Source organism: Aegilops tauschii, chromosome 2 (assembly GCF_002575655.3).
Source record: "Aegilops tauschii subsp. strangulata cultivar AL8/78 chromosome 2, Aet v6.0, whole genome shotgun sequence".
In the NCBI taxonomy this organism is placed as follows: domain Eukaryota; kingdom Viridiplantae; phylum Streptophyta; class Magnoliopsida; order Poales; family Poaceae; genus Aegilops; species Aegilops tauschii.
The window spans coordinates 501267385-501292523 of record NC_053036.3 but is presented as its reverse complement, the minus strand read 5'-3'; the positions used below and the strand labels follow the sequence as shown (position 1 = coordinate 501292523).

General features: G+C 49.7%; 1 protein-coding gene and 2 long non-coding RNA genes across 3 annotated transcripts; all 3 read left to right on the top strand.

Annotated features, from left to right (window-relative positions):
- The first annotated feature begins 4568 nt into the window (after positions 1–4568).
- Positions 4569–6918, top strand: LOC109748009 (pentatricopeptide repeat-containing protein At5g13770, chloroplastic). Its single transcript, XM_020307064.4, has one exon. The coding sequence runs from the start codon at positions 4745–4747 to the stop codon at positions 6572–6574; it is 1830 nt and encodes a 609-aa protein (XP_020162653.1). The 5' UTR covers positions 4569–4744; the 3' UTR covers positions 6575–6918.
- A 4060-nt stretch (positions 6919–10978) lies between these two features.
- On the top strand, positions 10979–13822 carry LOC141020543 (uncharacterized). The gene is made up of 2 exons (XR_006670501.2): positions 10979–11668; positions 13157–13822. It is a non-coding gene; the product is annotated as an uncharacterized lncRNA (long non-coding RNA).
- A 2389-nt stretch (positions 13823–16211) lies between these two features.
- On the top strand, positions 16212–17111 carry LOC109748011 (uncharacterized). The gene is made up of 2 exons (XR_006670502.2): positions 16212–16486; positions 16734–17111. It is a non-coding gene; the product is annotated as an uncharacterized lncRNA (long non-coding RNA).
- The last annotated feature ends 8028 nt before the right edge of the window (positions 17112–25139 follow it).

The following is a 25139-nucleotide window of genomic DNA, read 5'->3' as shown; positions in this document are numbered from 1 at the left end:
AGGGAGACTAGTGCTTAGCGAAATACATGCCGGCATGAGCGGAAATCGCGCTGCTACTCGAACCTTGGTCAGCAACGCGTTTTGAGCTAATTTTTACTGGCCAACAGTAGGGGCTGATGTTGCAACGCTAGTACATCGTTGCCCCGACTGTTAGGTGTTCGCCAAACAAAGCCACATGCCCCTTACAGCCCTCCGGACTATTTTGATCACTTGGCATTTCGCGGTCTCGGGGCTCGATATGGTTGGCCCACTTAAGGGAGGGTCAATAAAAAACAAGTATCTACTTGTCATGGTAGACAAGTTTACCAAAATGGATCGAAGCAAAACCAGTCACATCGGCTGGAGCAGTTCCAGTAACTGAGTTCATCTCTAAGGTAGTACACCGTTACGGTATCCCCCACAGTCTCATAATAGACAATGGGACAAACTTCATGGCCAAAGAGGTCAAAGCATGGTGCACAAAGATGGGCATAAAGCTCGACTACGCGTCAGTTTATCACCCGCAGTCAAACGGGTAGGTAGGACGCACCAACGGACTGATCCTTAGCGGCATTAAGCCAAGGCTAGTACGCTCCCTTAAAGAAGCAGACTACAAGTGGGTAGAGGAACTCGATTCCGTCATATGGGGGATGTGCACCACGCCAAATTGATCTAAGGAGTACACCCCATTCCTCATGGTATACAACACCGAGGAAGTACTCCCTTGCGACATAATCTATGAAGCACCTCGGGTATTCATGAACGAGGAACGGGAGGCCGAGCTAGACCGGCAAGACGCCTTTGTCTCTCTCCCTCTCTCTTAAACCTACAAGCCGGCCCCACCAGTCAGCCACTCCAGCTCCCTCCAAAGCGTTTTCAAGTGAAAATGTAAAGCCAAAATATGCTTTCGACGTCAGCCCCCTGGGGATTTCCAGAAAATCATTTAAATTCATTTTAATTCCAGTTTGACCCAAATTTTGACTAGGAATATCTCCTAAACTACAAGTCCAGTTGAATTGATTCTTTTTGCATTATTTTGCTTTTGAGCTCCTTAATTTTCTGGTAGAATTCGGTATTTTTCTCTGCTATCTAGATTTTCTGGACAGTAGAATTTGCTTTATATTTATTTACAAATGTTTGCAAAAATCTTTTCCAGAGTGTTTGATGTGTGTTGTGAAGACTAGGAGCATTCCAACACTCCCTTGGAGCAAGGCAAGCCACACCCTCCATTTGCATGATTGCAATGCAATGCCATGGTTTAGCTAAAATTGCTTAATATGCATTATTTAGAAATGATTTATTCATGGCATTATTTTGGGATAATATGTGATCTTGCTACTGCCATGATGATGCTTGGATTCTTTAGGTCCTATGCTTTGCAAGTTTGAGGATGACATGTTGCCATTGGATTGCTATGAATTACTATTATTTTCATCATGATCATGTTGGATATTATGCTTTGCAGTATCATTTGGATTTTTTGCTATCACATTCGACTTTGGTTAACAGTCTTGGTAGTGCTATTGGGTCAGTAGGATCATTTGCTTTGGATTCACCATGATCATATTTAATCTTGTGCCTATGGTAGTTTGATAATTATATGGCTATGTTATTCTTTGGAGTATATTGGATGGATATTGCTATAACTTGGATGACAGGTCGATATATGATATTGGTGACACAGTTCTATCACAGATATACCTTGGGGACAAATTCCGTCATTTCGTTGGTTAGGTGCCACCGAACCGAGCTCACCAGTGCAACCACACTTACCTAGATGGGGAGGCTCTAATTCGGTCTATTGTCATGCCTCTCGCCAGTGCCTCCAACTAGGGAAGGTTATATGCGCACGCTGCCCTGGCCCGGTAGGCGGAAATAACCTTGTGTTCCCAAGTTGTGTTGTACCTGGGTGTCCTCGTTTGGGACGTTTGCTTTAGTTTTGGCCATGATGGTGGCCGGCCACGAAGGTGGCGGATGTCACGCGGTGACAGCAGGGCCACCCATGACTTAACCCAAAGGGGAATTTGTCGGAGTGGCTGGGAGAGTGACATGCAATAGATTGGTTTTGTCGGAATGTCATTGGACCACTCGAATGGGAGCACGAGGCCATGAATTCCATGGTGTGGGTACAGTGTACTAACCTCTGCAGAGTGTATAAACTATCGATAGCCGCGTCTCGGTCATGGACACAGTTCATACTAGGTCACACCGTTCGATCAACACTCATGATGATGGAATGACTTATTAATGACTTACGAGATGACTTATATTGTTATGTGAGCAATAACAATTTGGCAGGATGCCGATGATGATGTTGGGATGATCTTGAGGATGATCATTCAGTTTGTGATGTGATGATGCAGTGATCACGAGGATGTATTGATCACGAGGTGATCGAGATGATTATGTGTTGCTTGGCCTGATAGCCAAGAGTGAGATGTTTCATGTGGCCCAAGATGATGGTTTAGCATTAATTCTAGCATTACTATATCATGATTAATATTTACCTCAACATAATAGTAGTTGATAATAGCTTAATCTATAAATGCTATGTTGTTTTCTTGCCTTGATGCTTTTGGTTGTTGTGAGCTTGCGAGTACATTCAAAGTACTCACCTGGCATGTCATGTCAGATTGCAGGTGATGCCGTGATTGATTGCCTGTCGAGGATTCCAATCGTGCGAGCTAGACCATGTCCTAGCCAGAGTCCCTTCAGAGTGGACTACATCATTGTCGTCGTTGTTCCGCTCCTAGCATAGAGCTACGTTAGCAGGCGTAGTGTCGCCGCTGATGTAATCATTGTAACCTCAGAACCCTTGTACCCTTATCTTTTGTAATAAGAGCTGATTTGTTCTATGTCAAGCAGTGACCTATTTCAGAAGACTTGATCTCTAGGCTGGAATACGGTGTATTCCGGTTCCTCTGAGCCGGGGTGCCACATGTTGATAGACTAGCATTTGGGCGTGGTGGCGGCAAGGGGACATAAAATAAAGCCGGTGCACAGTGCTTCTAGAGTCCCAATAAGAGGCTCCATCATGCTGCACATCCATCATCCTTATCACCTGGTTGAGATTCACCAGCGGACGTGTGGTAGTAAAAGTTGGTCCTCAAATGTTCCATTCTGCTCATTGTGTCATTGGGTGTTGTTTCGTAGCTGGGCTACATAGCAGCCATGGGCCTATAACAGAAACGGAAATTCCACATTCACGGAAATGGAACATTCCGTTTCCACGTCTGTTCCACCAGAAAACACCGTTCCATTTTTGTTTCCGTTTCCACATAAAAATTTCCATTTCCATTTTCATATTTCCTCTCCGTTTCCATTTTTCTTCCGGAAAAGTGAAAACTTTTCAATCCATTTTCATCCCTAGCGTTGAGTGGCGTAACAACGACATTAAGATTTTTCTCTCTTACGCCACCATCTTCGATGTTCCCTTCGATTTCATGATGCCCCCTACGAGCACATCATACTATGTGTGGCAGAAGCGGCTGTGTCAGAACCTCAACATAGAGAGAGCTAAATGTGTCATATAATGTTAGGATGGGCTAAATCACCTAGATCTAGCTAATTTCTCATACAAATAGAGAATTAGGAGCATACATAGGTTGTATTTTCTTTGTTTTTGAGAACACAGTATAGAGGTAGGCGCTCATATATACGCATCACCCCTATGAGTACACACGCACACCCTGCCCCTATGAGCACCTCCGAGAGACTAAGCCGGTATATCATCTTCAGATTGACGAAGTCGCCACAGGCGCCTCGTAGTTGACGCAAACGTCTCCTCCCACAGAATACGCATCGCCGAAAAACCTGAAATAAATCCACGATAATGCAAGCACCAGAACTTGAACCCTGGTGGGCTGGGGATACAACTGTCATCCTAGCCATCCAACCACAGGTTGGTTCACCATTGGTGTATTTTCTGAGAGCTTTGGGGAGTGGGGGTGGGGGAGGGCACACCCCAACGAGTCCTCCTGCCCGTGCCAGTGTGTAGCGACAACTACAATTATTCTTCAACAACAACCAAGCTAAGCCACGACATCCACACCGGTGAATATTCCACTCCACTTTCCAAGATGACACGATTGTCACAAATATTATATGAATCAGTTTATCTATTTATTCATACGTCCTATAATGGGCGTTCTTCGCTTGTGCGGAATGGGGAAGCAAATTATTGAATTCCATCAATGGAACTCAACAATGAAGCCGGAAACAATTACATATCGATGAAAATTGCATGTTTCAAATTTATCTGGCTGTTGGGTCGCCAGAACATTGGCAGAATCTTGTGGCTCTGGTAAGTGGCTTGAGCTTGTGATGTTTCCACAGAAAACAAGTCAAATATACCACAAGTCCAATTTTGCCATGGACAATCTGTTTGGTAGCTTTCATGATGTCTTGGACCCCAAATTCGCCTGCCAACACCTCAGACATGTAGCATCACAAGTTAACTGGTGGCTGTCCACCGGGCACGAGCTACGTGGACCAAGCCCCTCCAGTCACGACCAATGAGGCCGTGGCTTCCCAAAATCTGAGCTTCTTTCACTTGCCGGGTAACTGGACCTCCACGTCATGGATGCCCTGAGATTTCTACGGGGAGCTCACGTGGCCAGATCCCAGCCGTCGGAATCAGACCGTTTCCACCAGCAGATGCCCGTAAAAACCAGAGCGACGGAATCTCCTCCATGGCAGGATAAGGCGCCTTCGTCCCGAACAGCCTCGTTCTTCCATTCCCAGCCTCCAGTTCCCATCGCGAATCATGGCCAAATGCTACTCCGACTGGCCTCCCCTCCCCCCTCTCCATCCATCGAGAAGATCGTCGCCCAGCACTTCCCTCTGCACGATCAAGCGGCAGCTCGCGTCCTTCGTCCTGCACTGCTCCCGCTCCTGCGCCTCCCCGGTTCTTGAGCCCAAGAATTTGCCCGGCGAGCTCCATGTTCTTTCTTCTCCGGCGCCGGCCAAGGCGGCGCCGGTGTCCACGCTTCCGGATGCTGCGAACCTCGGCATCTCCAACAAGTTCATCCGGGGGCTCTGCGGCGACCGGCAGACCGAGCCGCTCGCCTTCGAGTGCTACCGGAGGGCTCTGCAGCAGCCCGAGTTCCGGCCGGACAAGAAGACGATGAATGCGCTCACCGTGCAGCTGCTCCGGGCCAAGCAGTGGAGCTCGCTGGAGCATCTGGTCCAGGATTTCATGGCCTATGGGGTACTCCCGGAGAGACGGACGTGCGCGCGGCTCGTCGCGACCTGCGTCAAGGCGAGGAGGTTCGGCCTCGCCGACGTGGTGCTCGGGGTCCTCGAAGGGAAGAAGGGCCCGGCCGCCGCCGTGTGCTTCAGCTCGGCGTTGCAGGCGTACAACAAGCTGCACATGTACCGGAGCACGGTGCTGCTGTACGAGCGGATGAAGGCGGACTGCCTGTCGGTAAACGCCGACGCCTACCGCGCCGTGATGGCGGCGTTCGGGGCGCTGGGCGAGCCGGACACGGTGACTTCGCTGTTCAAGCAGTACAGGTCTCGGAAATGGTACCCCTCCGAGACCTGCCTCGAGACGTACACCATCGCCTGCGACGCGCTGGGGCGGGCAGGCAGAGCCCTGGACGCGCTCAAGTGCCTGCGGGAGATGGAGGCGGACGGCATCTCGCCGGACGCCGGGATCTACTCCACCGTCATCGGCTCTCTGGCGGACGCCCGAGAGACGGCGTCGACGGAGGACGTGTACGACGAGGCATGGAAGAAGGGGATGCTACGAGATCCAGACATGTTCCTGAAGGTGGTCATCATGCAAGTCGAGACCGGGCTACTGGAGGACACGCTCGGCGTGGCCAAGGACATGCGGGACATCGGCCTGAGGGTCACCGACTGCGTCCTCTCCACGATCGTCAACGGCTTCGTGAAGAGGAGAGGCCTGAAGCCTGCCATCAGAGCGTACGACAAGCTGGTGGCCATGGGGTGCGAGCCCGGGCAGGTCACCTACGCGTCGGCGATCAACGTGTACTGCCGGCTGGGGCGGAGCGACAGGGCGGAGTCCGTCTTCTCGGAGATGATCGACCGGGGCTTCGACAAGTGCGTGGTGGCGTACGGCAACATGATCTCCATGTACGGGCAGATCCGGAGGGCGTCGGACGCCACGAGGCTGCTGGCGCTGATGAAGCAGAAGGGTTGCGAGCCCAACGTGTGGGTGTACAACTCGCTCCTGGACATGCGCGGCAAGCTCGGGGACTCGAGGCAGGCCGAGAAGATCTGGAAGGAGATGATGCGGCGCAAGGTGCAGCCCGACCGGGTGAGCTACACGGCCATCGTCGGCGCGTTCAACCGGTCGGGGGAGCTGGACCGGTGCATGGACTACTACCAGGAGTTCAGGGAGACGGGGGGGACGGTGGACAAGACCCTGGCCGGGCTCATGGTGGGGGTGTTCTGCAAGACCAGCCGCTTCAACGACCTCATCCAGCTGCTGAGGGACATGAAGCTGCAGGGCACCAAGCTGGACAGGAGGCTGTACATGATCGTCCTCAACAGCCTCCGGGAAGCCGGGCTGGAGGTGCATGTCAGGTGGCTCCAGGATTACTTCAATTCCGTGGAGGAGAAAACCTGATTTCACACTCCACGAGTTCCTGATGTTCATCTTCAGCATCGGAGCATGACGATCGGGTGTCTGTAAATTTGAAGCAAAATAGGTAAATATTTGCTTGCCTCCATGCTCCTTGAAACTACGTACAAGCTTCCCTGAATCATGGAGAAATTGACACTGTAAATGTATTGTAGAAAATGGCACCATTGTACCACCAAAATGATCTGATTCCAGAATTCTCGGATAAGCTGTATAGCTGAATAATTCTGCATTCATGTCGGATTCGATGATACTCTTGTACAGTTGTACTATAGCTCCTGTGGCGGATGTAATAACTTGTATTGATACTGAATTTTCACATTTGCTCACGTTGGGCCTGTTACGTTCTTTGTATTTAATTTGCCCCAGAGCACTGTGAAGCCACAGCCGCAAATGTTTTGAGTGATTATGCACGTATCGATACCATTGGAGCCAAGCGTCCAGAGAATATGACAATTGACCTATAAGACGATAGAATCTTCAGTGGAAGCCAATAGCGCTCATGGGGGCGGTGACCGGCGGTGATGTACCAGTGCGCTGCTCAATCCGACGGCCCCGTCTGCATGGCGTCCCCATTGACACGGCCGTGCTGACTGACGCCGAGCTTTACTGCATTTGCCATTCTACTTCATGGGAGAGTGAGAGACACGTTTCGCAGACGAAGCAGACACGTTAAGCCTGAAGACGACCAGCTTGCCACCGCCGCTGCTCCACGTTGCCATCGCTCGTTGGCAGAAGCATGCTGCTGGACGTGGCTCCGGCCGTCCCACGTGTGCTCCACGGGGTCGAGCAGTACTCAGGGCAACTCCAACACTAGACCCCATCTAATCCGGCCCCGCGTCTGTTTACCCGTAACGGACAAACGGCCCGGCCCAACACGCAACCCCATTTTTAAAAGTTGTCCGTTTCCAGTCCGCTCGACCCATTCCAGGCGCATACTTGGGCCAGCATTGCGGTCGCACGGACAACGAACAGACGGGGCACGCGTCCTCTCCACGTCCGCGAGGGGCTTGCATGTCGGTGGTCCAACCACCACCCACCAGCCGCAGTAAGTGCGCATGGGTGGTTGGGCCCACAAGTCAGCCACACAGATGCCCCCCAACCGCGTCCTTTTCTACGGGCAAGCCGTGGACTCCAGTCGCCGTCCCCATCCACTTCCCCACAGCTGCCCCGCCATTGCCTCCCCCATCGGAGACACCGAAACCCTAGCCACCGTCGACCTCACTTCCCTGCCAGCCATGGGGTTCTGGAAGTGGCACTCGGGAAAGAAGGCCAAGCACGACCACGAGGCGGGCTCGTCTTCTGGTAGCGCGGCCAGCCACTCGACGTCTCCGGCTTCGTTCTACATCTCCTCTCCGGTGGCCGCGCCACGCTTCAGGCCCTATGTCGGCGTCAGGGTGTGCCGCCGATACTCGGAGAAAGGCACTCCGCTGCTGTGGTCAGATGCACACCTCCCCAATGGGTGGCATCTGAGCCCGGATTGGGTGCCCATTCCCCCCGTGCCGGCCACAGGCCACGCCCGCCAGTAGGAGATCGCCCATCGCCGCGCCAGGATCCCGCACGAGCTCCTCGCCGGCCACAGGTACGTCGTGGACTCACTACTGTGGGACACCTGGTTCCAAGATAAGCACGACCTGCGCCGCGCCACCTTCTTTGCTGGTCGTGGGAGCCTGCCCCGCGTGTCCCACAGTGCGCGCGTGCGACACGTGTGCGCGCGCCTAGCCCGCCAAGCGTAGGCGGCCGCACGAGGATCTGTGGCCTGACACCAACGCCGTCGCCATCCCCATCGCCGCCCCCACCGCAACCTCCCGCCATGACGACCGAGGAGGAGGAACGGGCAGGCCTTCATAGAGGACTCCGAGAGGGAGTACATGCGCCAGGAGGAGGAGCAGTGGCAGGGGCTGCAGTTCATGCTCGAGCTCTCTGCCTCCAGGGACGTCTACGTCCTGGAGCTAGAGGTCAAGGCGGAGGTGAAGGAGGAGGTCCAAGCAGAGGTGAAGGAGGAGGTCGAGCAGGAGCGTGCACTAGCGTCGTGGTCGCCACCGCCAGCGCCCCGACCTCCTCCGCCGCCTGCACAGTACGCTCCCGGCCCAATCTGGGAGCTGCCCCCGCACCTCTGGACGCCCCCACCCTACATCAACCTCATGAGAAACGACGAGGATGGTGGTGCCTGAAGACGGCGGTTGCGACGGCATCAGGCGACAGCGAGGTCTTCTGCGGCGGCGGGGCGGCCACATTTATCTTTTGCTTGTTTTTTTATCGTTTTATGTTTAACTAAACCAAGTGATGTGGTTGGGCCGTGAGGACGGCGGACTTTTAATGATGTTTTTAGTTATTTAGCTAAGTTTAAATGCCTTTGCATGTGTTTTTTGCATTTGCATGTGTTTTTTTCTTTGTCCACCGCGGATAAGTTACAGTTGGGGCCGCGCGTTGGGCGCCTCGACGCCAGGCCGTACGACACGGACATCGGCCACCGCATTCCGACCCCAAACGGACGATTTCCGGACAAACGGACGTCCGGATGGGGTCTAGCGTTGGAGTTGCCCTCACACCACTCCTCCGTGACTCGCCGAGTCCGTGGGGAGGGAACTGGATGAATCGGGTGTTTGAAACTCGCGAATATACTGCTAAAATGAGCCAGATGTCTTGTAGCCTGTTTCATAAAAAAACATTTTTTTCTTTGCGTTTAAGCCATTCATCTCATTCCTGCAGCAGGAGATTCTTCACCGGGCAAAAGATATGGAAAAAACAAAGAATTCACATAGATAGTTTTTGGGAAAAGTATTTCTATCTTCTTGGCTATGCGGAGTTAGTAGAAACTGAACTTTGTAACTCTTTTATTTAAGCTGAGTCGACCAGTCGAGGTGGAACCATAGAAAGCTGAAAGAAATATAGAATAACTACTCCCTCCGTAAAGAAATATAAGAACGTTTAAATCAATAAAGTAGCGATCTAAACGCCCTGATATTTCTTTACGGAGGGAGTAGAATACAGCTCAACATTTGAAGAGTGCAATCTGCCTCTTAAACCTCCAAATTCTATTCCAGCACGACACAAGACGGACAGATTGTGGATGCACACTAGGCGTACTCGATTGTAGATCCACTAATATAGATCCCATCATTTGTTTTTCTTGTGAAACCCATAAATGAAAACATTTTTAACGAAAATTATGCATAGATCACACCCGGATCTACATGTGAGATTGTTTTCAAATTTGTCTGAAACATTGAAAATGATTTTTTTTAATTCAATGGACCTTGGGCACCCGGATACCAAAGGACATCTCTTCGTGAGATAGGCCTACTTCCACATGTCATGCCCTAGAAGTGAACGATGACAAAACATAGGGCGGGATGAGGTGAAGCCAGTAGTCCTCATGTCTTTTGTTGCAGCAAACAACAAGAGAACCGTGGGTAGCCCATGGGGGAGTCACCATTGATGTGCATCGGTTAGGGTTAGGGGTGGCATTGTTCGTCCTTGCGAGAGTAGAAAATTATGGTCCATATGGTTACGTTCCTTGGCAATTGCTTAGGGTTGGGTGGTGATGCGACACATCAATGCATCGATGGTGGGCATGGCATGACAACAACTGGGCTCGTTGATGAGGCGCGTTGAGTTGGACCAATGGAACAACCAGGTGGTAGTACATGCATTAAGTGCGGCCGTGGAAAACAGCAACCATACGCATGGCCAAACAGTAGCATACGGTGATGAGTCCGTATGACGGAGCCAATTAATACCACGGCGCGGTGACGGCATAACGTGCATACGTTACGTTTGTGGGATCGTGCATGGTTTCAGCTGATGGCAATGGGATGGATGAAATCAGCCATTTGAGCCAAACCGACCTTTCTATGAGATCATAGAATCAAACACTGAAAATTCAGATTCAAACAATCAAAATGATATCAAGTAAAAAAAATTGACAAGATAGCTACGCTTTATGACTACAATTCAAAAAAATGAGGAGATTCAATTCAATACTGGAACTACATTTATAGACACAAAGAAAGACAAGTTTGACTGTGAATACTGTCGGCCTTGTGTGAGGTGTCTTTGGCATGGTTTTCTGTGGGTGTAGGGCGAAACAAGCAGCTGATTTTTTTTAGTAAGTACATGAAACGTGCATGTGTGTGTGACTGAAAAAAAAAGTTTCACAAAGTTTCAACAGATTTGATATAAAAATATTAGAAATTGACCCCAATGATCTCACCCAAAAGCCTCGCATTGCATTGATCAACGCCTCGCATTGATCTGAGTTTGGGTTTCCCTGTTGGGAAAGAAGAAGGTTTCTCGAATGGGATTCGAAGGCGTTGATCTTGGTAACATAGAATAAGGTCCAAGCTAGCAAGTCATTTAGAACATCCCAACTGTTGATACAGAACCAGGAAGCCGTCGCTGATGGATGGACATGGAAAAAAAACTCCCCCGCGTCGCTCCCTCCCGAGCGACTCGGGGGCGAAACCTCGCGCGGCGCCGCCGGCTCTCCCCTCCGCCTCCCCCCGCCGCCGCTGCCGCTGGCCCTGCAGCGGTGGCGGCGGGCCCCTTCCTCAAATGGGGGAGGGGATCCTCTGGTCGCTCTGCGCGGCGGAGCTCGGTGCCCGGGGCAGCGGCCCCGGATCTAGTGGCGGCGGCGCGGCGTGCCTGACCGCGGCGGCGCGCTGTGGGGTGGCGCGCGGCTGTGTCTAGGCGGCCGAGGCTGGGGCATGCGTGCGGGAGCTCGCGGAGGCGGGCGCATGCTGTGGCGCTGTGGCGCGGTGGCGCACGGGGGTGGTCAGCGGCAGCTCAGGCATGGGCTTCATGTCGCCGTTGGCGGCCGTCCATGGCCGGATCCATGGGCCTGACGCCTGGATCTGTGGGCTGGCGGTGGTTGCAGGGAGATGGAGATGGTGCGGTGGGGTGGCTGGATATTCCCCTTTTGGCGGCTGGTTCTTGCTGCTCCGCGAGAGGGCGCTGGATCTGGACGCCGGATGCTTCAGTGCGACGTGGAGTTGGTTCCAGCCTCTGGTGGCTCGCCGGTGGTTGGGCCATGGGCGGCGGCGGGGCTGCCATGGCCCTCTTCGTCGGCTGGTGCAGGTGAGCATTTTTACCCAGTTCAACCGGTGCTTGGAGTTTGGGTGTCCATGCTCAACTCGGTGAAAGCCGTGCTTTGACCAGAGCCAATGACGGTGACGAACACGGGGGCCGCGAACCTTCTTGAAGGCGTCGTTGTATGTTGTTGTGTCGCCAACCTCTCCATGACTTCGGGGGAAACCCTGGTTCCAGGTTTGCCCGAAACAGATGGCGACGCAATCTGCGTCGCAACCCTTCCTGAAGGCATCATCTAGAAGTCAGCTCGGTTGTCATGTTGGGTTTGATGGTGGTGGGTGGTGCGGCCGGCAGGGGTCGATGGTGGTTGTTCGATGGTGTTTCTTGGGGGTCGGCGGCGGTGCCTTTGGCGTCGCAGGGCGGCCATCTGTCTCCCCCTCAGGAAGGTGTCTTGTCTCTATTGCTATGCATGATAAAGGCCCTCCCATGGCTGCTGATGTGTTGCGGCGAGCTTCGTGCTTTTGGTGATGTCTCGGTTCATCTTTGCTCATTGATGGCGCAAGATGCCTCCCCAACTTGCTAATCGTTCCGAATTTCCGTGGTGGAGCTCCCGGTCAAGGTTCGTGTTCAGTTGCACTAGTTGATTGTGGATGCTCCTGAGTTGTGCAGTGGGGTTTGGTACGCACGCCGGTTTGGGTGTTAGGCTGCTTGCAAAGTCCTAGTATTGTGATCCCTCGACGACACCCCACTTCTACCGGTGTACTTCATGGCGATGATCCTTTCGTCTGCTAGCTAGGCATGCCTTGTCCTGGGAGTTATTTTTTTCTCTCTTCTGTAACCTTGTTACTTCTACGGTTTTCGGCCCGGTTTCCCTCATAAACGGGGTCAATTTGTTTAGGTTTTCGATCCTGTTTTCCTTATAAACGGGATCAGCCAAGGCTTAAGGGGCGACTCTTGGCTTTTGGCAGCTTTTTGAGCAATATATTCAGGTAGGGAGGGATACCCTCCCCTGGTGACCGTTAAAAAAAATGGACGAACATGGACGTCCGTTGCCCAGCGCCGTACAAATGTCGCCGCTTCTGCAGTAAATACGCATTAAATAAGGCACCATAGACGACCGCACACTGCATGCGTCCCATATCCCAATGCAAAGCAACGCCGATCAATTCCGTGATCACGCGAGCTCGTCCACGCCTATGAATATTCGCATTTAAATAGCAATATAATAGATAAACAACAACCCTCCAGGGGAGGATAGCGACAACTGGTCAGTGGCATTTTCCCAACAGCAAGTGTCATTGATAAGTGGTATTTGCTCATGGGCAACTACCACTGATCAGGTGGCACTTGCTTTGGGCAAGTCCACTGATCAGTGGCATTTGCCCAACAGCAAGTGCCATTGATTAGTGGCATTTGCTCAGAGAGTTTGTGCACTGATCAGTGGCATTTGCTCTTGGGCAAATGTCTCTGATCAGTGCCATTTTGCAAAGAGTTTGTGCACTAATATTTGTCATCTTACCTGACAAGATATTGAAGACTGACTGGGATGTGGCGGGTGGAGGAGCTCAGGTGGTGGCCGGAGCTGATGGCGCCGAGGATTTCATCCCCACGAACAGGTGGCTCAGGACGGTGGACCTGCCTGGCAGGATCGCCTTCATGAGCCTGCCTCGTTCAAGGGGATGATCTCCGAGGCAGGGCCACGAGGAGGGGGCCCGGGAGCCGTTGCGCTTCTACCAGCAGATCAAGGACAACGAGGACCTCGCCATGCTCGTCGTCCCTCGCAAGTTCGTGGAGGTGATAAACACCCGGCTGGTCATCAACCAGAACTTCGAGGGGCACATGGTGCTTGGCCTGGGCTAGAACTACTTCTGCCGCCGCCACCGGATCATCCCGGCGACCTCGTCGTTGTGCGCATCTCAGGACACGGACTGAAGGTTCAGATCTATAACCATGACTCCTCGGTCATGTGTAGGTTTCATTGCAGCAGGCACAACTGCGTTGGTGACATCGAGCATGCTATGTACTTAAGTGAAGTAAGGTGTTAGTGTTGAACTTTTATGGTGTGTGGCGAGACTTATGGGTACTTGTGCTGGGAACTTGTTCATATTTTGGCCAGGAGCAGCACCCTGGCGTGGAGTAGGAAGGAGGATGCCCTTGCTGTTAATCTAGACTTATGCTATGTAGTTAAGTAGTTTGCCGTCTTTTTCTTGCTTGCTTTGTTTGATTTCATTTGGTTGCTTGCTTTGTTTGATCCATATGTGCTTGCTGTTGTGCTGATCATGTGGTGGTAAGGCCACCACATTTGAATGGGATGAGCAGAACACAAACGTTGTTTGCAACCAAACAGCTGAAGTTACGGCAACCAAAGAGGGGGTAAGTGCCCCTCCATGTGATGCACACAACTAAACAGGTTGCATCTGCTGCATATGAGGCTGCATTTCAAGAACCGGACTGGCTGAAGATGGACATGCAATGCAACAATGGTTGCAAACTGCAACCAAACACGCCTAGGGTATTCAACCCGCACTGCATATAATAAGTCAACGAACAGGTATGTACGAGATAAAAGAAAAGAAATTACCCTACCTACCGATCCCATCTGCGACTCCCTCCAGCGCTGCCGCCGCCGACCTTTGCACGACCACCCCGGCAGCACCTCTCGCCGACGACCACCACGGGTGCGCCTCCCTCTCCCTCAAGACTCCAGCTCCCCAGCGGCCTTCACTCCTTTCCCCCGAGTCCAAGTCCAGGACCACCAATTTGGTTGAATTCCCCGTCGCCGCCGGTCATGGTCGGTCGGGCCGCTGCCCCTGGTCGACCCGAACACCGAGGCGGAGCGGGCTGCTCTGCTGATGCACCGGGGTGTAGCGCAGCTCGGCAGCTTGGCTGCTATGGTGGTGTTGATCATGGAGAACGGGGAACCGGTGGCAGGGAAGCCCCGATCTCTGCAGACAATGTCGACCTTAATTGCAGATGTTTCTGTGTTTGTTTTCGATGAAGTGGACTGCTTGCTAGAGAGAGGATGCACAGATTAGGCCATGTATATCTTTCGCACACTCTCAGGTCATGATGTTTTCAGCAACAGTATGTTCCAAAATTGGCAAACTCGTTGTCTTACACCATGGTTGATACATGGAGTATTTGTTGTGGGAGCCAATCAAACCAATTAGACAGGTGGTAATTTGGGTGGAGTCTATGCAGAAGAAGCAGAAGATTTTTGAGATAATGAGTTGGCGATCCCTTGTCTGAAGCAACTACTGCTGCTACTGGGCTGGAGTAATTTCCATTCAAGGTGAGAAAAAAATGAAAGAGAGAAGAGAAAGATTGAGGCGGTTTCTCACTAGAGAAGTATATGTTGTTGTTTGTGCACGGGTCTTGGGATGTTGAATGGATCTTCTGAAACTACATCAAGTTTTTGTTTGACATGCCAGATTCCATTGATGAATATATTCACCAAGTTGGAAGAGCGTCTCGGATGGGGCGAATCGATAATTTTGCATGACGGCCGAGTTTCGTGGTTAGGCTTGTGGGTGGTAACAACGGTGAGATGCCGGGGGGCGGTGGCGCGTGCGAGAGAAGCACGTTTTGGGGGATATGTGGGGTGTGGCGACCACCCTGTGCAAAACCCATCGCCAGTCGCCGATTCATATCGGAAGAACTACTCGAGCACGCCATTAAGTCGTGCCGGACATGAACTGCACCTGAATTGCCAAACTTTGCCACATAAAAGGCCTGAGCCCCTCTATGGAAGCCACATCTGAATTAGAAATTTCATTGATTGAAATCATCTCGCTGGAAGCATCCAATCTTGCTTTTCTACCAACATGGCTGGAATGCCGACCACCCGTGCTCCACCTGGAGTACGTCGTTGTACAACTTGCAGTCACATGTGAAGATAAATGCGACATGTCTGTTATGTTTCCCTTTTTTTAATTGAATTTTGTGAGTTTTGATATGATTTTGAATATTTTGTAGTTGCTTGCTGTAACATATGCCTTCAGGTAGATTGATGTAGATAGAATCATACCGCTAATTTCTTCATCACAAAAATGTTCTATTTGTTTGTTTTGGCTCTATTGTGATAATCATCAGAAACAACCTCTCTTTGCTATTCATATTGTTAAATTCAGTTCTAGCGACCTCGAGGAAATAATGTATTATACGCGTGACACATGATTGATAACTAACTTGCTTGAGGGCCGTGATGTTAATCTTTTATTATCACTAACATATGCACTATGATTGATTTTATAAGGCATGAAGGTGGTGGGCCCAGCAAGGAGTATGGGGGTTCAGCAGGACATCCTTGCAGGAGCAGTCGAGAAGAGGATTCCATCGGCGTCGCATTCAAGCAGTTGAGTACTTGAGTTACATTCATAAAGGTGTTACTGCCAAGCCTGGATTCAAGTGGAGAATCCTCCAGTAGGAACATCGTCTGCCCACAACAGTTGTGGATCGGGAATGCAAGCCAGATCGCCTCCACATGGGCTGCTGTTGCAAGGTCATGGTGCCGCACCTCAGCTAATTCAGTAGGAGTAGTCCATTCCCCGTCCAAGTGTTTATTATTAATCACTATTGTTTCATCTGTTTATTCTCATCTAGCTCATATATTAAGTGACTTTTTAAACGTTTGGCTAATTCCTTTTTGTCTTTTGGGGCTTTGCGGTGAAGGCGAGATGAATTTAGAAGAGTTCAATTTAGAGTCAGTGTAGTGTGTTCCGCGGAAAGAAAAGATAATTGGTGTAGTGTCTCTCGCCTATTGGACTCAGTCTATTATGCCCACTAAATATATACATGTATGTTGCAGAGACTTGGCACATGGATGATTAGCATCTCTTCGCACATGCATGTCAATTCACTGAAAAGGTACTACTGTAACTATGACTATGGGTGTAGATGTCCACTCTTGATTTTTGAGGACCACTTTAGATGTGATCATTTGTGTTGCTTCAAACCTTCTTGACATAACATAATGTGTGCGTGTTACTAATCTGAAAGTCGAGCCTAAGCTTTGTTAAGTGGACTTCATGCAATTATGATATAATTGTTGATTATCTCTCTTCCATCACAAAATCCAACTTACTATGTTTTTTACCATTGAATGAATGTTCAGCCATTATCAGACTTTTGTGCTGTGCCCTGGCTGACAAACCGTGCTTTGCCAACCTAGTGGAGGAAAGGCAAGGTTGACCAAGTGATGATCCTTCCACCTGAAGGGTGATTAATTTGCATGCTTATTATGAAAAAATGAAGCCCTTCTGAACATTGCTTTCTACTACTTATCCTCGATGTGGGGAGGCCGGCCAAAAGGGGTATGCTTAGGTGGTGAACTTGGAATGGGATAATAGAACACTACCTGTTGTTACATTCTGATTTTAGTTGCGTTTGAGTTTTAGATTATTTTTTTACCTTTTAGCATGGTAATTTGCTGGGACCTGGCACTATTGATTTTGATTATTGCAAAGTGATAATCAGTTTTATGTCGGTTTTATCTTCTCAAGAGCAAGCAAATTACTCAATGTTTTGAAATTCAGCATGTATGTACTGCAGTTTCAGAAGGTCAATAATACCCAATGCATTGCCTTCCATGTACTATCTTGGTATGTTCTCATTGATGATCTTTATGCCAACCCCATTATAATGTGGTGCCGACATACTATTTTATTCGACATCGGGTGTTAAAACATTCAGTACGATTGGTGCAGTTTAATATGCAAAACTTGAGCTTTGTTTGTGTTTTGAACCAAAAGAAGGCTCATGTAGTATGTGTATGTTCAAGTTGCCAAGCAAATGTCTGAGCTAATTCCCAAAAGAAACTCATGTTTCTCCTGTTTTCATTTCTTGGTCAAGCAATGCAGGTTCGCAATAGAGTTTTTATTAAGGAAGCACCAAATATTTTATAGCTGCAAGTAAATATTTTCTTCACACATACACTAATGCTTAATTTTTATAAGAGAAATAGCAGAACCTTATCATAATGATGTATACCTTAATTTTACACACACAATACTGCTTGGCTTATTTCATTGAGGCTGAGTGAACTTTAACTGTAGTAACCCACTTTAGAAAATTATGCTACAACTACTTGTTGTTGAATTCATAAACAAGATCAACTGGTTATATTTAGCTACATTTTAGAGATTGAAAATCGCCTATTTCTCCTACTGTGTTATCATAAAAAAATTCATGTAGCTGATGCAGCCTATAATTAGCTTTTCCAGACGACTAGATGATTTAAGTCAAGACGAGAAACGGAAACATAACTATTAAGAATATTATAATTGGTCACAATTTGATTGTTTTTTGAGTAATGAACTCCATGCTGATTGCCCCTTTGCACAATCTGAATGTGAGAACATCACTTTATTTTTTGTTTCATCACAGAAAGTGGATCACAGTGTTGAGTCCATCATTGTTGAAACTAGATATATGGATTAGAGAAATTCATGCTAAGCATTGATCTAGAGATTGGATGTTTGAGCAATTAACTTAACTGTAAAATTGTGATATTTGTGTCCCGTTGCAACGCACGGGCGCATTTACTAGTATATATTTACACGCACATCTTATAGTGTTGTCCACTTTTTTTTGGTATAACCTTAAATTTCAGGTAACAATCACATGTACCATTTTTGTTGCGAAAATTGCATCGCCTCTAACCCACCTATACTGAAGATTTGGAATACATGAGTATACGACATGACCTAAATATGTGGGAGATTCTACTAAAAAAATGTCTTACTTGTCTGAACCCCTCTTGCTCATCGTTTTTGCCGTCAAGTGCCACATGCAGATTGTTGTTACCAATTTGATCATGAAATTCATGCATCACATTGGATAATTCATCATTGTTGTGTAGGTCCACTGATGAATCAGATTAAATGATTGTCATATATTTATACTAAGCATTTTTTACTTTTGCACAACTCATTGTGACTAGGTCTTCACTAATATTTAATACGGTATTTGTAATAAAACCGTAACTACTGATTTTATTGTATCCACCATTTTTTAAACACGTATCATGTTAGTAATATAAAATATGATAGTTTACTATTGTAGAAACCGAGTATCCATGTTTTTGCATGGAAATTGTATTTCTCTTAGACTTTTGTTTCGAACATTTTGCTGAAATAAATTCATTTGAATCTAAACAAGTTAAAATAAAGGCACAATCACATCCACGTATGGAATGCATTGTCAGCTTATATGTGTTTGTACCTACTTTAGTATCTACAGATTAATGATAAAGGGCTACCGATTACACAAGTCTAACAAATATAAGTAGAATACAATTATCTAGATTAGCTTTGACTAGTATGAATCTAGTGTGCATGAGGTGTCAACAAGTGGGTTGTTCTTGAATCTCCTTCCCTCACCCTCTCCGGTTGTCATTGCTCGCGTTCGCATTCTTTGTTAAGTTCGTATTTCCTCCTTTACTTGCTTCAGTTTAGACACTACCAGTGTAGTTTGCGCAACCAAACTTGGAAAATCGGTGAATAGTCTAGCACATCAGGATTCATGCATTTGAACTGATGATAAAGCTAACTAGCGTACCATCATGTGCCGCCGTCCAGAATCCTGAAAGATAACCAGCTTCCCATCAGCAGCACCTCACCAGCATGACACAGGATGAGGCATCGTCCCCCACATGTCTGCGTCGTGGTGTGGGGCGCTCAGCCGCGAGACAAGGTCCAAGCTCCCGCCTCCAAGGCTATCATCTGGTAGGTCACACCCCTTGTTCTGTGGCGAGCAGAACATGTTGGATCTTATCAATGGATTGATGATGGTTTTCGCTGTTATGCCAGTTTATTGGCCATCGACAGATTTACTCTTCGTGGTTTTAACTGACGCGTTGTCTTCTTTTATCCTTTTTTGCTTATAGGGGCAAACGACCAACTTTATGTTTCATTTTCAATAATGTGTGTCATGTGTAAGTACTTAAAATATATTTAATTTTCTAAACATAATGCCATTAACACTAAGACCCACCTTAGGGGCAAGGTGTCCTTTCAGTATGTTAACGACGTGATTCAGGAGAGAATCCTGCATTATTGCATGGCTAATTTGGAAATATTGTATCAAAAAATGACTATGCACATGCTCGCTGCTCTATTGGTACTTATTTGCTAGTATTTATCAAAGCAATCTTTGCTATGCAATTTGACAAATATAATGGGAATTGATGAAAGTGAATGCAAAAAAATTAGATGGTGTACAAGTCATCGGAGCAAGTCTGACAGTAAGAATAGCGGGTATGATGTAGGGTGGAACCCTAGATGGCCGATCTTTCACGAAAGGAGCGGATCCCGCGAAGAACACGAGAGGAAACACGAGGGAGAACACAAGAGAAATACTCAAACCGACAAGAATAAGTCACACATATGCTAGATCCTCGAATCACAAAGAGATACAAGATCCACGATCAACAAGGGACGATACAGAGGGTAACCGGTTCTTCTCCGTGAGGAGGTCTTGATGGGGCCACCCAAGAGGGGGTCTGGAATCCACGGGGATCTTCTCCATAGAGGGGTCGCGGTCTCTCTCGTGGAGTAGATCTGTATGGATGAGCAATGCTCTATCTCACATATGAGCTAAACCAATGCTAACCCTAAAACGTAGGTAGGAGAAGAGTATATATAGTCTAGGGGGCGAAAGGGTACACGGGCCACGGCCCAAGTCACTACTCGCAGGCAGGGCCGGAAGTTCCGGGCTCCGGAGGTTCCGGGCCAGGTGTCGGGAAGGGTCCGGCCTAACCAGAGAGTTGGCACGGGTGAAGCTGGGCTAGCGTCCGGGGGCCGAAAGGTCCGGGTGAGGGAGTCCCGGATTAAGGGGTCCTCGGGCGTCCGGCCTGTTATCCATGGGCCGGACTGATGGGCTGTGAAGACGTAAAGATCGAAGACCGTACTCGTGTCCGGATTGGACTCTCCTTGGCATGGAAGGCAAGCTTGGCGACCTACTATGAAGATTCCTTCTTATGTAACCGACTCCATGTAAACCTTAGATCCCCCCTGTGTCTATATAAATCGGAGGGGTTAGTCCGGAAAGGAGACATCCATACATACATATACTCATTACCATATTCACATAGGCTAGACTTCTAGGGTTTAGCCATTACGATCTCGTGGTAGATCAACTCTTGTAATACTCATATTCATCAAGATCAATCAAGCAGGAAGTAGGGTATTACCTCCATAGAGAGGGCCCGAACCTGGGTAAACATCGTGTCCCCCGTCTCCTGTTACCATCGATCCTAGACGCACAGTTCGGGACCCCCTACCCGAGATCCGCCGGTTTTGACACTGACATTGGTGCTTTCATTGAGAGTTCCACTGTGCCGTCGGCAAAGGGCTCGATGGCCCCTTCGATCGCCAGTAATGACGTTGTCCAGAGAAACCTTCCTCCCCGGACAGATCTTCGTATTCGGTGGCTTCGTACTGCGGGCCAACTCGCTTGGCCATCTGGAGCAGATCGACAGCTAGGCCCCTGGCCATCAGGTCAAATTCGGAAGCTTGAACTACGCCGCGGATATCCGTGGAGACTTGATCTTCAAGGGATTTGAGCCCGCGACGATCGCTCCCCTCACCCCGATGAACGTGACTTAAATCTGTCATCGGATCACACCCAGGAGATGGTTCCTGCGGCTGCAACGGCCTTAGAGCCAAAGCAGACCGGGCCATCTGAGGCCGTAGAGTCCGCGACGTTGGAGCCGCACATGGACTCAGCGCCCTGCAATATTCGCTTTAACAGAACTTTGGACTTGTCTCTGGCCATAAGTTCCGGACTGTGTACGCCTGCGGACACCGAGCTAGATCGGTTATCGATCTTCGAGTTCAGCGCCGCTGACGTTTTCCAGCACTCGCCGTGACGTGTTAAAATCTCTAAAGAATTTGTCCTTGGAGAAGGACTCACAGCCGAACTATGTCCGGTTCGAGCTAGAGACGGATGACGAGGAATTTTGCTTCCCACCCGCTACCCACTTCATAGCCACTCTCGATGACTTAACCGACGTGCTTGATTATGGCTCCGAAGACATCGACGGTATGGACAACGATGCCGATATGGAGCAAGGCCAAGACCCGCCATTCACCGGACGTTGGACGGCTACCTCTTCGTACGACGTGTACATGGTTGATACACCCAAAGGATCTGGCGACGACAACGAAGAGCCAGATGCAAATAAAACCTCTGAGACGCAGTCCAAGCGCCGACGCCCCAAGCGCCGTTCTAAGCCTCGCCGCTCAAAGGACGGCAACACTGGCACCAAAGAAAATAGTACTCCAGGCGACGCCAAAAACAATGAAGACCCTGCTGGAGCTGCATCCGAACAGGAGGAACACGGCAACAGGCAAGACAACCCTGGCGAACAGGCCATAGAAGATGACTCGGAGGACGATAGTTACCGTCCACCCTCCGAGGAGGAGACAAGCCTCGGCAACGAAGACTTCATCGTACCTGAGGATCCTCTGGATCAGGAGCACTTTAAGCTTCAGCTCATAGCCACTGCAAGGAGCCTGAAAAAGAAACAACAGCAGCTTCAAGCTGAAAAAGTTCTGCTCGTCGACAGATGGACCGATGTCCTAACAGCCGAAGAATACGGCCTCAAGCGCCCAGCCAAGAGCTATCCGAAACGCAGACTGCTACCTCAATTCGATGAGGAGGCACTGGAACACATATCTCCCTCGCGTAACACGGAACGACCACCACGTGGTCGAGACAGGGCGGCCGACCGGCCACCCCGCGGTCGGGATAAAGCGGCAACTCAGGCCGAACAGCAGCTGGCCAGACCGCCCCGAAAAAACAGAGACGGAAGAGTTCGGGGTCACACGTACGACCTCCGGCAAACCCTGGATAGTAGAGCAGAACATACAAGATTGATCTACGGATCGCGAGGACGTGCCTTGAGGCACGATGACGGCTACCTATTCGGACGTGACAAACCTAACTACGCCCGGGCCGAATGCCGCAGACGGACTCCATCAGAGCTACGCCGCGGTGTGGCCCGATACAGAGGTGCCGCACACCCTCTCTGCTTCACAGATGAAGTACTGGATCACGAATTCCCCAAGGGGTTCAAACCCATCAATATCGAATCATACGACGGCACAACCGATCCAGCAGTGTGGATCGAAGATTTTATTCTCCACATCCACATGGCCCGAGGAGATGACCTCCACGCCATCAAATACCTCCCACTAAAGCTCAAAGGACCAGCTCGACACTGGTTAAACAGCCTGCCTGAGAATTCCATCGGCAGCTGGGAGGACTTGGAAGAGGCTTTCCTTGATAACTTCCAAGGAACTTATGTCCGGCCACCAGATGCCGATGACCTAAGGCACATAGTTCAACAACCCGGAGAATCACCCAGAAAATTCTGGACTAGGTTCCTAACCAAAAAGAACCAGATCGTTGACTGTCCGGACGCCGAGGCCCTAGCAGCCTTCAAACACAGCATCCGTGACGAATGGCTAGCACGCCACCTCGGCCAAGAAAAGCCGAAGTCTATGGCAGCCCTTACAGCACTCATGACCCGATTTTGCGCGGGTGAGGACAGATGGCTGGCTCATAGCAAAAACACAGCCAGCGAGGCAGGCCCCACTGAGGCCAAGAACAGCACCGGCAAGCTCCGGCGCAATAGACACAAACGCCAAAGCAATGGCGACAACACCGATGACACCACAGTCAACGCCGGATTCAGTGGCTCCAAGTCCGGCCAACAGAAGAAGCCCTACAAAAGAAACAACAAAGGACCTTCCAGCCTGGACCGCATACTTGACCGTCCGTGCCAAATTCACGGTACCCCGGATAAGCAAGCCAATCATACCAACAGGGATTGTTGGGTCTTCAAGCAGCTTGGCAAGTTAAATGCCGAAAACAAAGAAAAGGGATCACAAAGTGAGGACGAGGACGAAGAGCCCCGGCAGCCGAACACCGGCCGGCAGAAGAAATCCCCCCCCCCCAAGTCAAAACGGTGAACATGATATACGCCACGCACATCCCCAGAAAGGAGCGCAAACGGGCACTCAGGGACGTCTACGCGGTAGAGCCAGTCGCCCCAAAGTTCAATCCGTGGTCGTCATTTCCGATCACCTTCGATCGTCGAGATCATCCGACTAGTATCCGCCATGGCAGTTCGGCCGCACGGGTCCTTGACCCAATCATCGACGGATTCCACCTAACACGAGTCCTGATGGATGGTGGAAGCAGCCTCAACCTGCTATACCAGGATACAGTACGGAAGATGGGCATTAATCCCTCACGAATCAAACCAACAAAGACTACCTTTAAAGGAGTCATACCAGGCGTAGAGGCCCGCTATACGGGCTCAATCACGCTGGAGGTGGTCTTCGGTTCTCCGGATAACTTCCGAAGCAAAGAGTTAATCTTCGATATAGTCCCCTTCCGCAGCGGCTACCACGCACTGCTCGGACGAACCGCGTTTGCTAGATTCAACGCAGTGCCACACTATGCTTATCTCAAGCTCAAGATGCCCGGTCCACGCGGCGTCATAACAGTCAATGGCAATATGGAACGCTCCCTCCGAACAGAGGAGCACACCGCCGCCCTAGCAGCAGAAGTACAGAGCGGCCTTCTCAAGCAGCACCATAGTACGGCCGTCGAGCCCTCGGACATCATTAAGAGGTTCCGGACTACACTACAACAGGACAGCGCGGCTCGTCAAGAGCTCGACTAGCAATTCGGCCTCCGTCCCAGTCCCAATGAGGTAGTGGCATTCGTACCACGCGTACACAATTACGCACTCAAAATTGCATGGACATCGACGGAGGCACAAGATAACCCGGGGTCTACAGTTCAGCCAGACCGATCCCGGACACATATACTTTTACTTCTTTTTCTTGTTTCAGGCACCTTTTTCAGCGGGCCCGATCGCAAGTCCTTTAGAAGGATTAGCATACAACGGAGGCAAGCAACACAGGTGTGTAGGGTAACCTTTATACGTTCTTCTTAACGGTATTCATACTTATTTCTCAGGACCCGCACGCTGCGCCCTATTGATTCCGGCATGTTAAATAGCCGGATACTTCTCGCACCATCTGTACAAGATACGCCTTGACGTATCCATCCAGTTATAATAAAAATGGTTCGTGGCCCAGTTTCTTTGGTTTTCGCTTCTTACTTCGTTTTATTTCGATCTGCTTATTTGCTGCATCGACACTCTTTTACGTTTCATATTCGCCAGGGGTACCTGTCGCCCCACAATACGGCATTACAGTCCGAACACTTCTTATACATAAGTTCGGCACCCCGAATTTAGCATTATATGCATTGGCTCCGAATCATGTATTTGGTCAATAGTTGGGTTGCCCGGCTCCTGTGCTTGCTACCCTACGTTCCGCTCTATCGGCTAGGGTAGTAAAGGGAGAACTACTGCAATTGTGCCCTGGCTTTGACCAGATGAGCACCTCAGTAGAGAAAGCCGAAAACTGACTGTCATGATATGGCGAGAGCCGGTCAGCTACTCGAGGGTTACAAATCGTTTGAGATTTTTTCCGTGTTA

Coding starts and splice junctions, on each gene's coding strand:
- LOC109748009 (XM_020307064.4), top strand. CDS start 4,745: ATGGCCAAATGCTACTCCGACTGGCCTCCCCTCCCCCCTCTCCATCCA.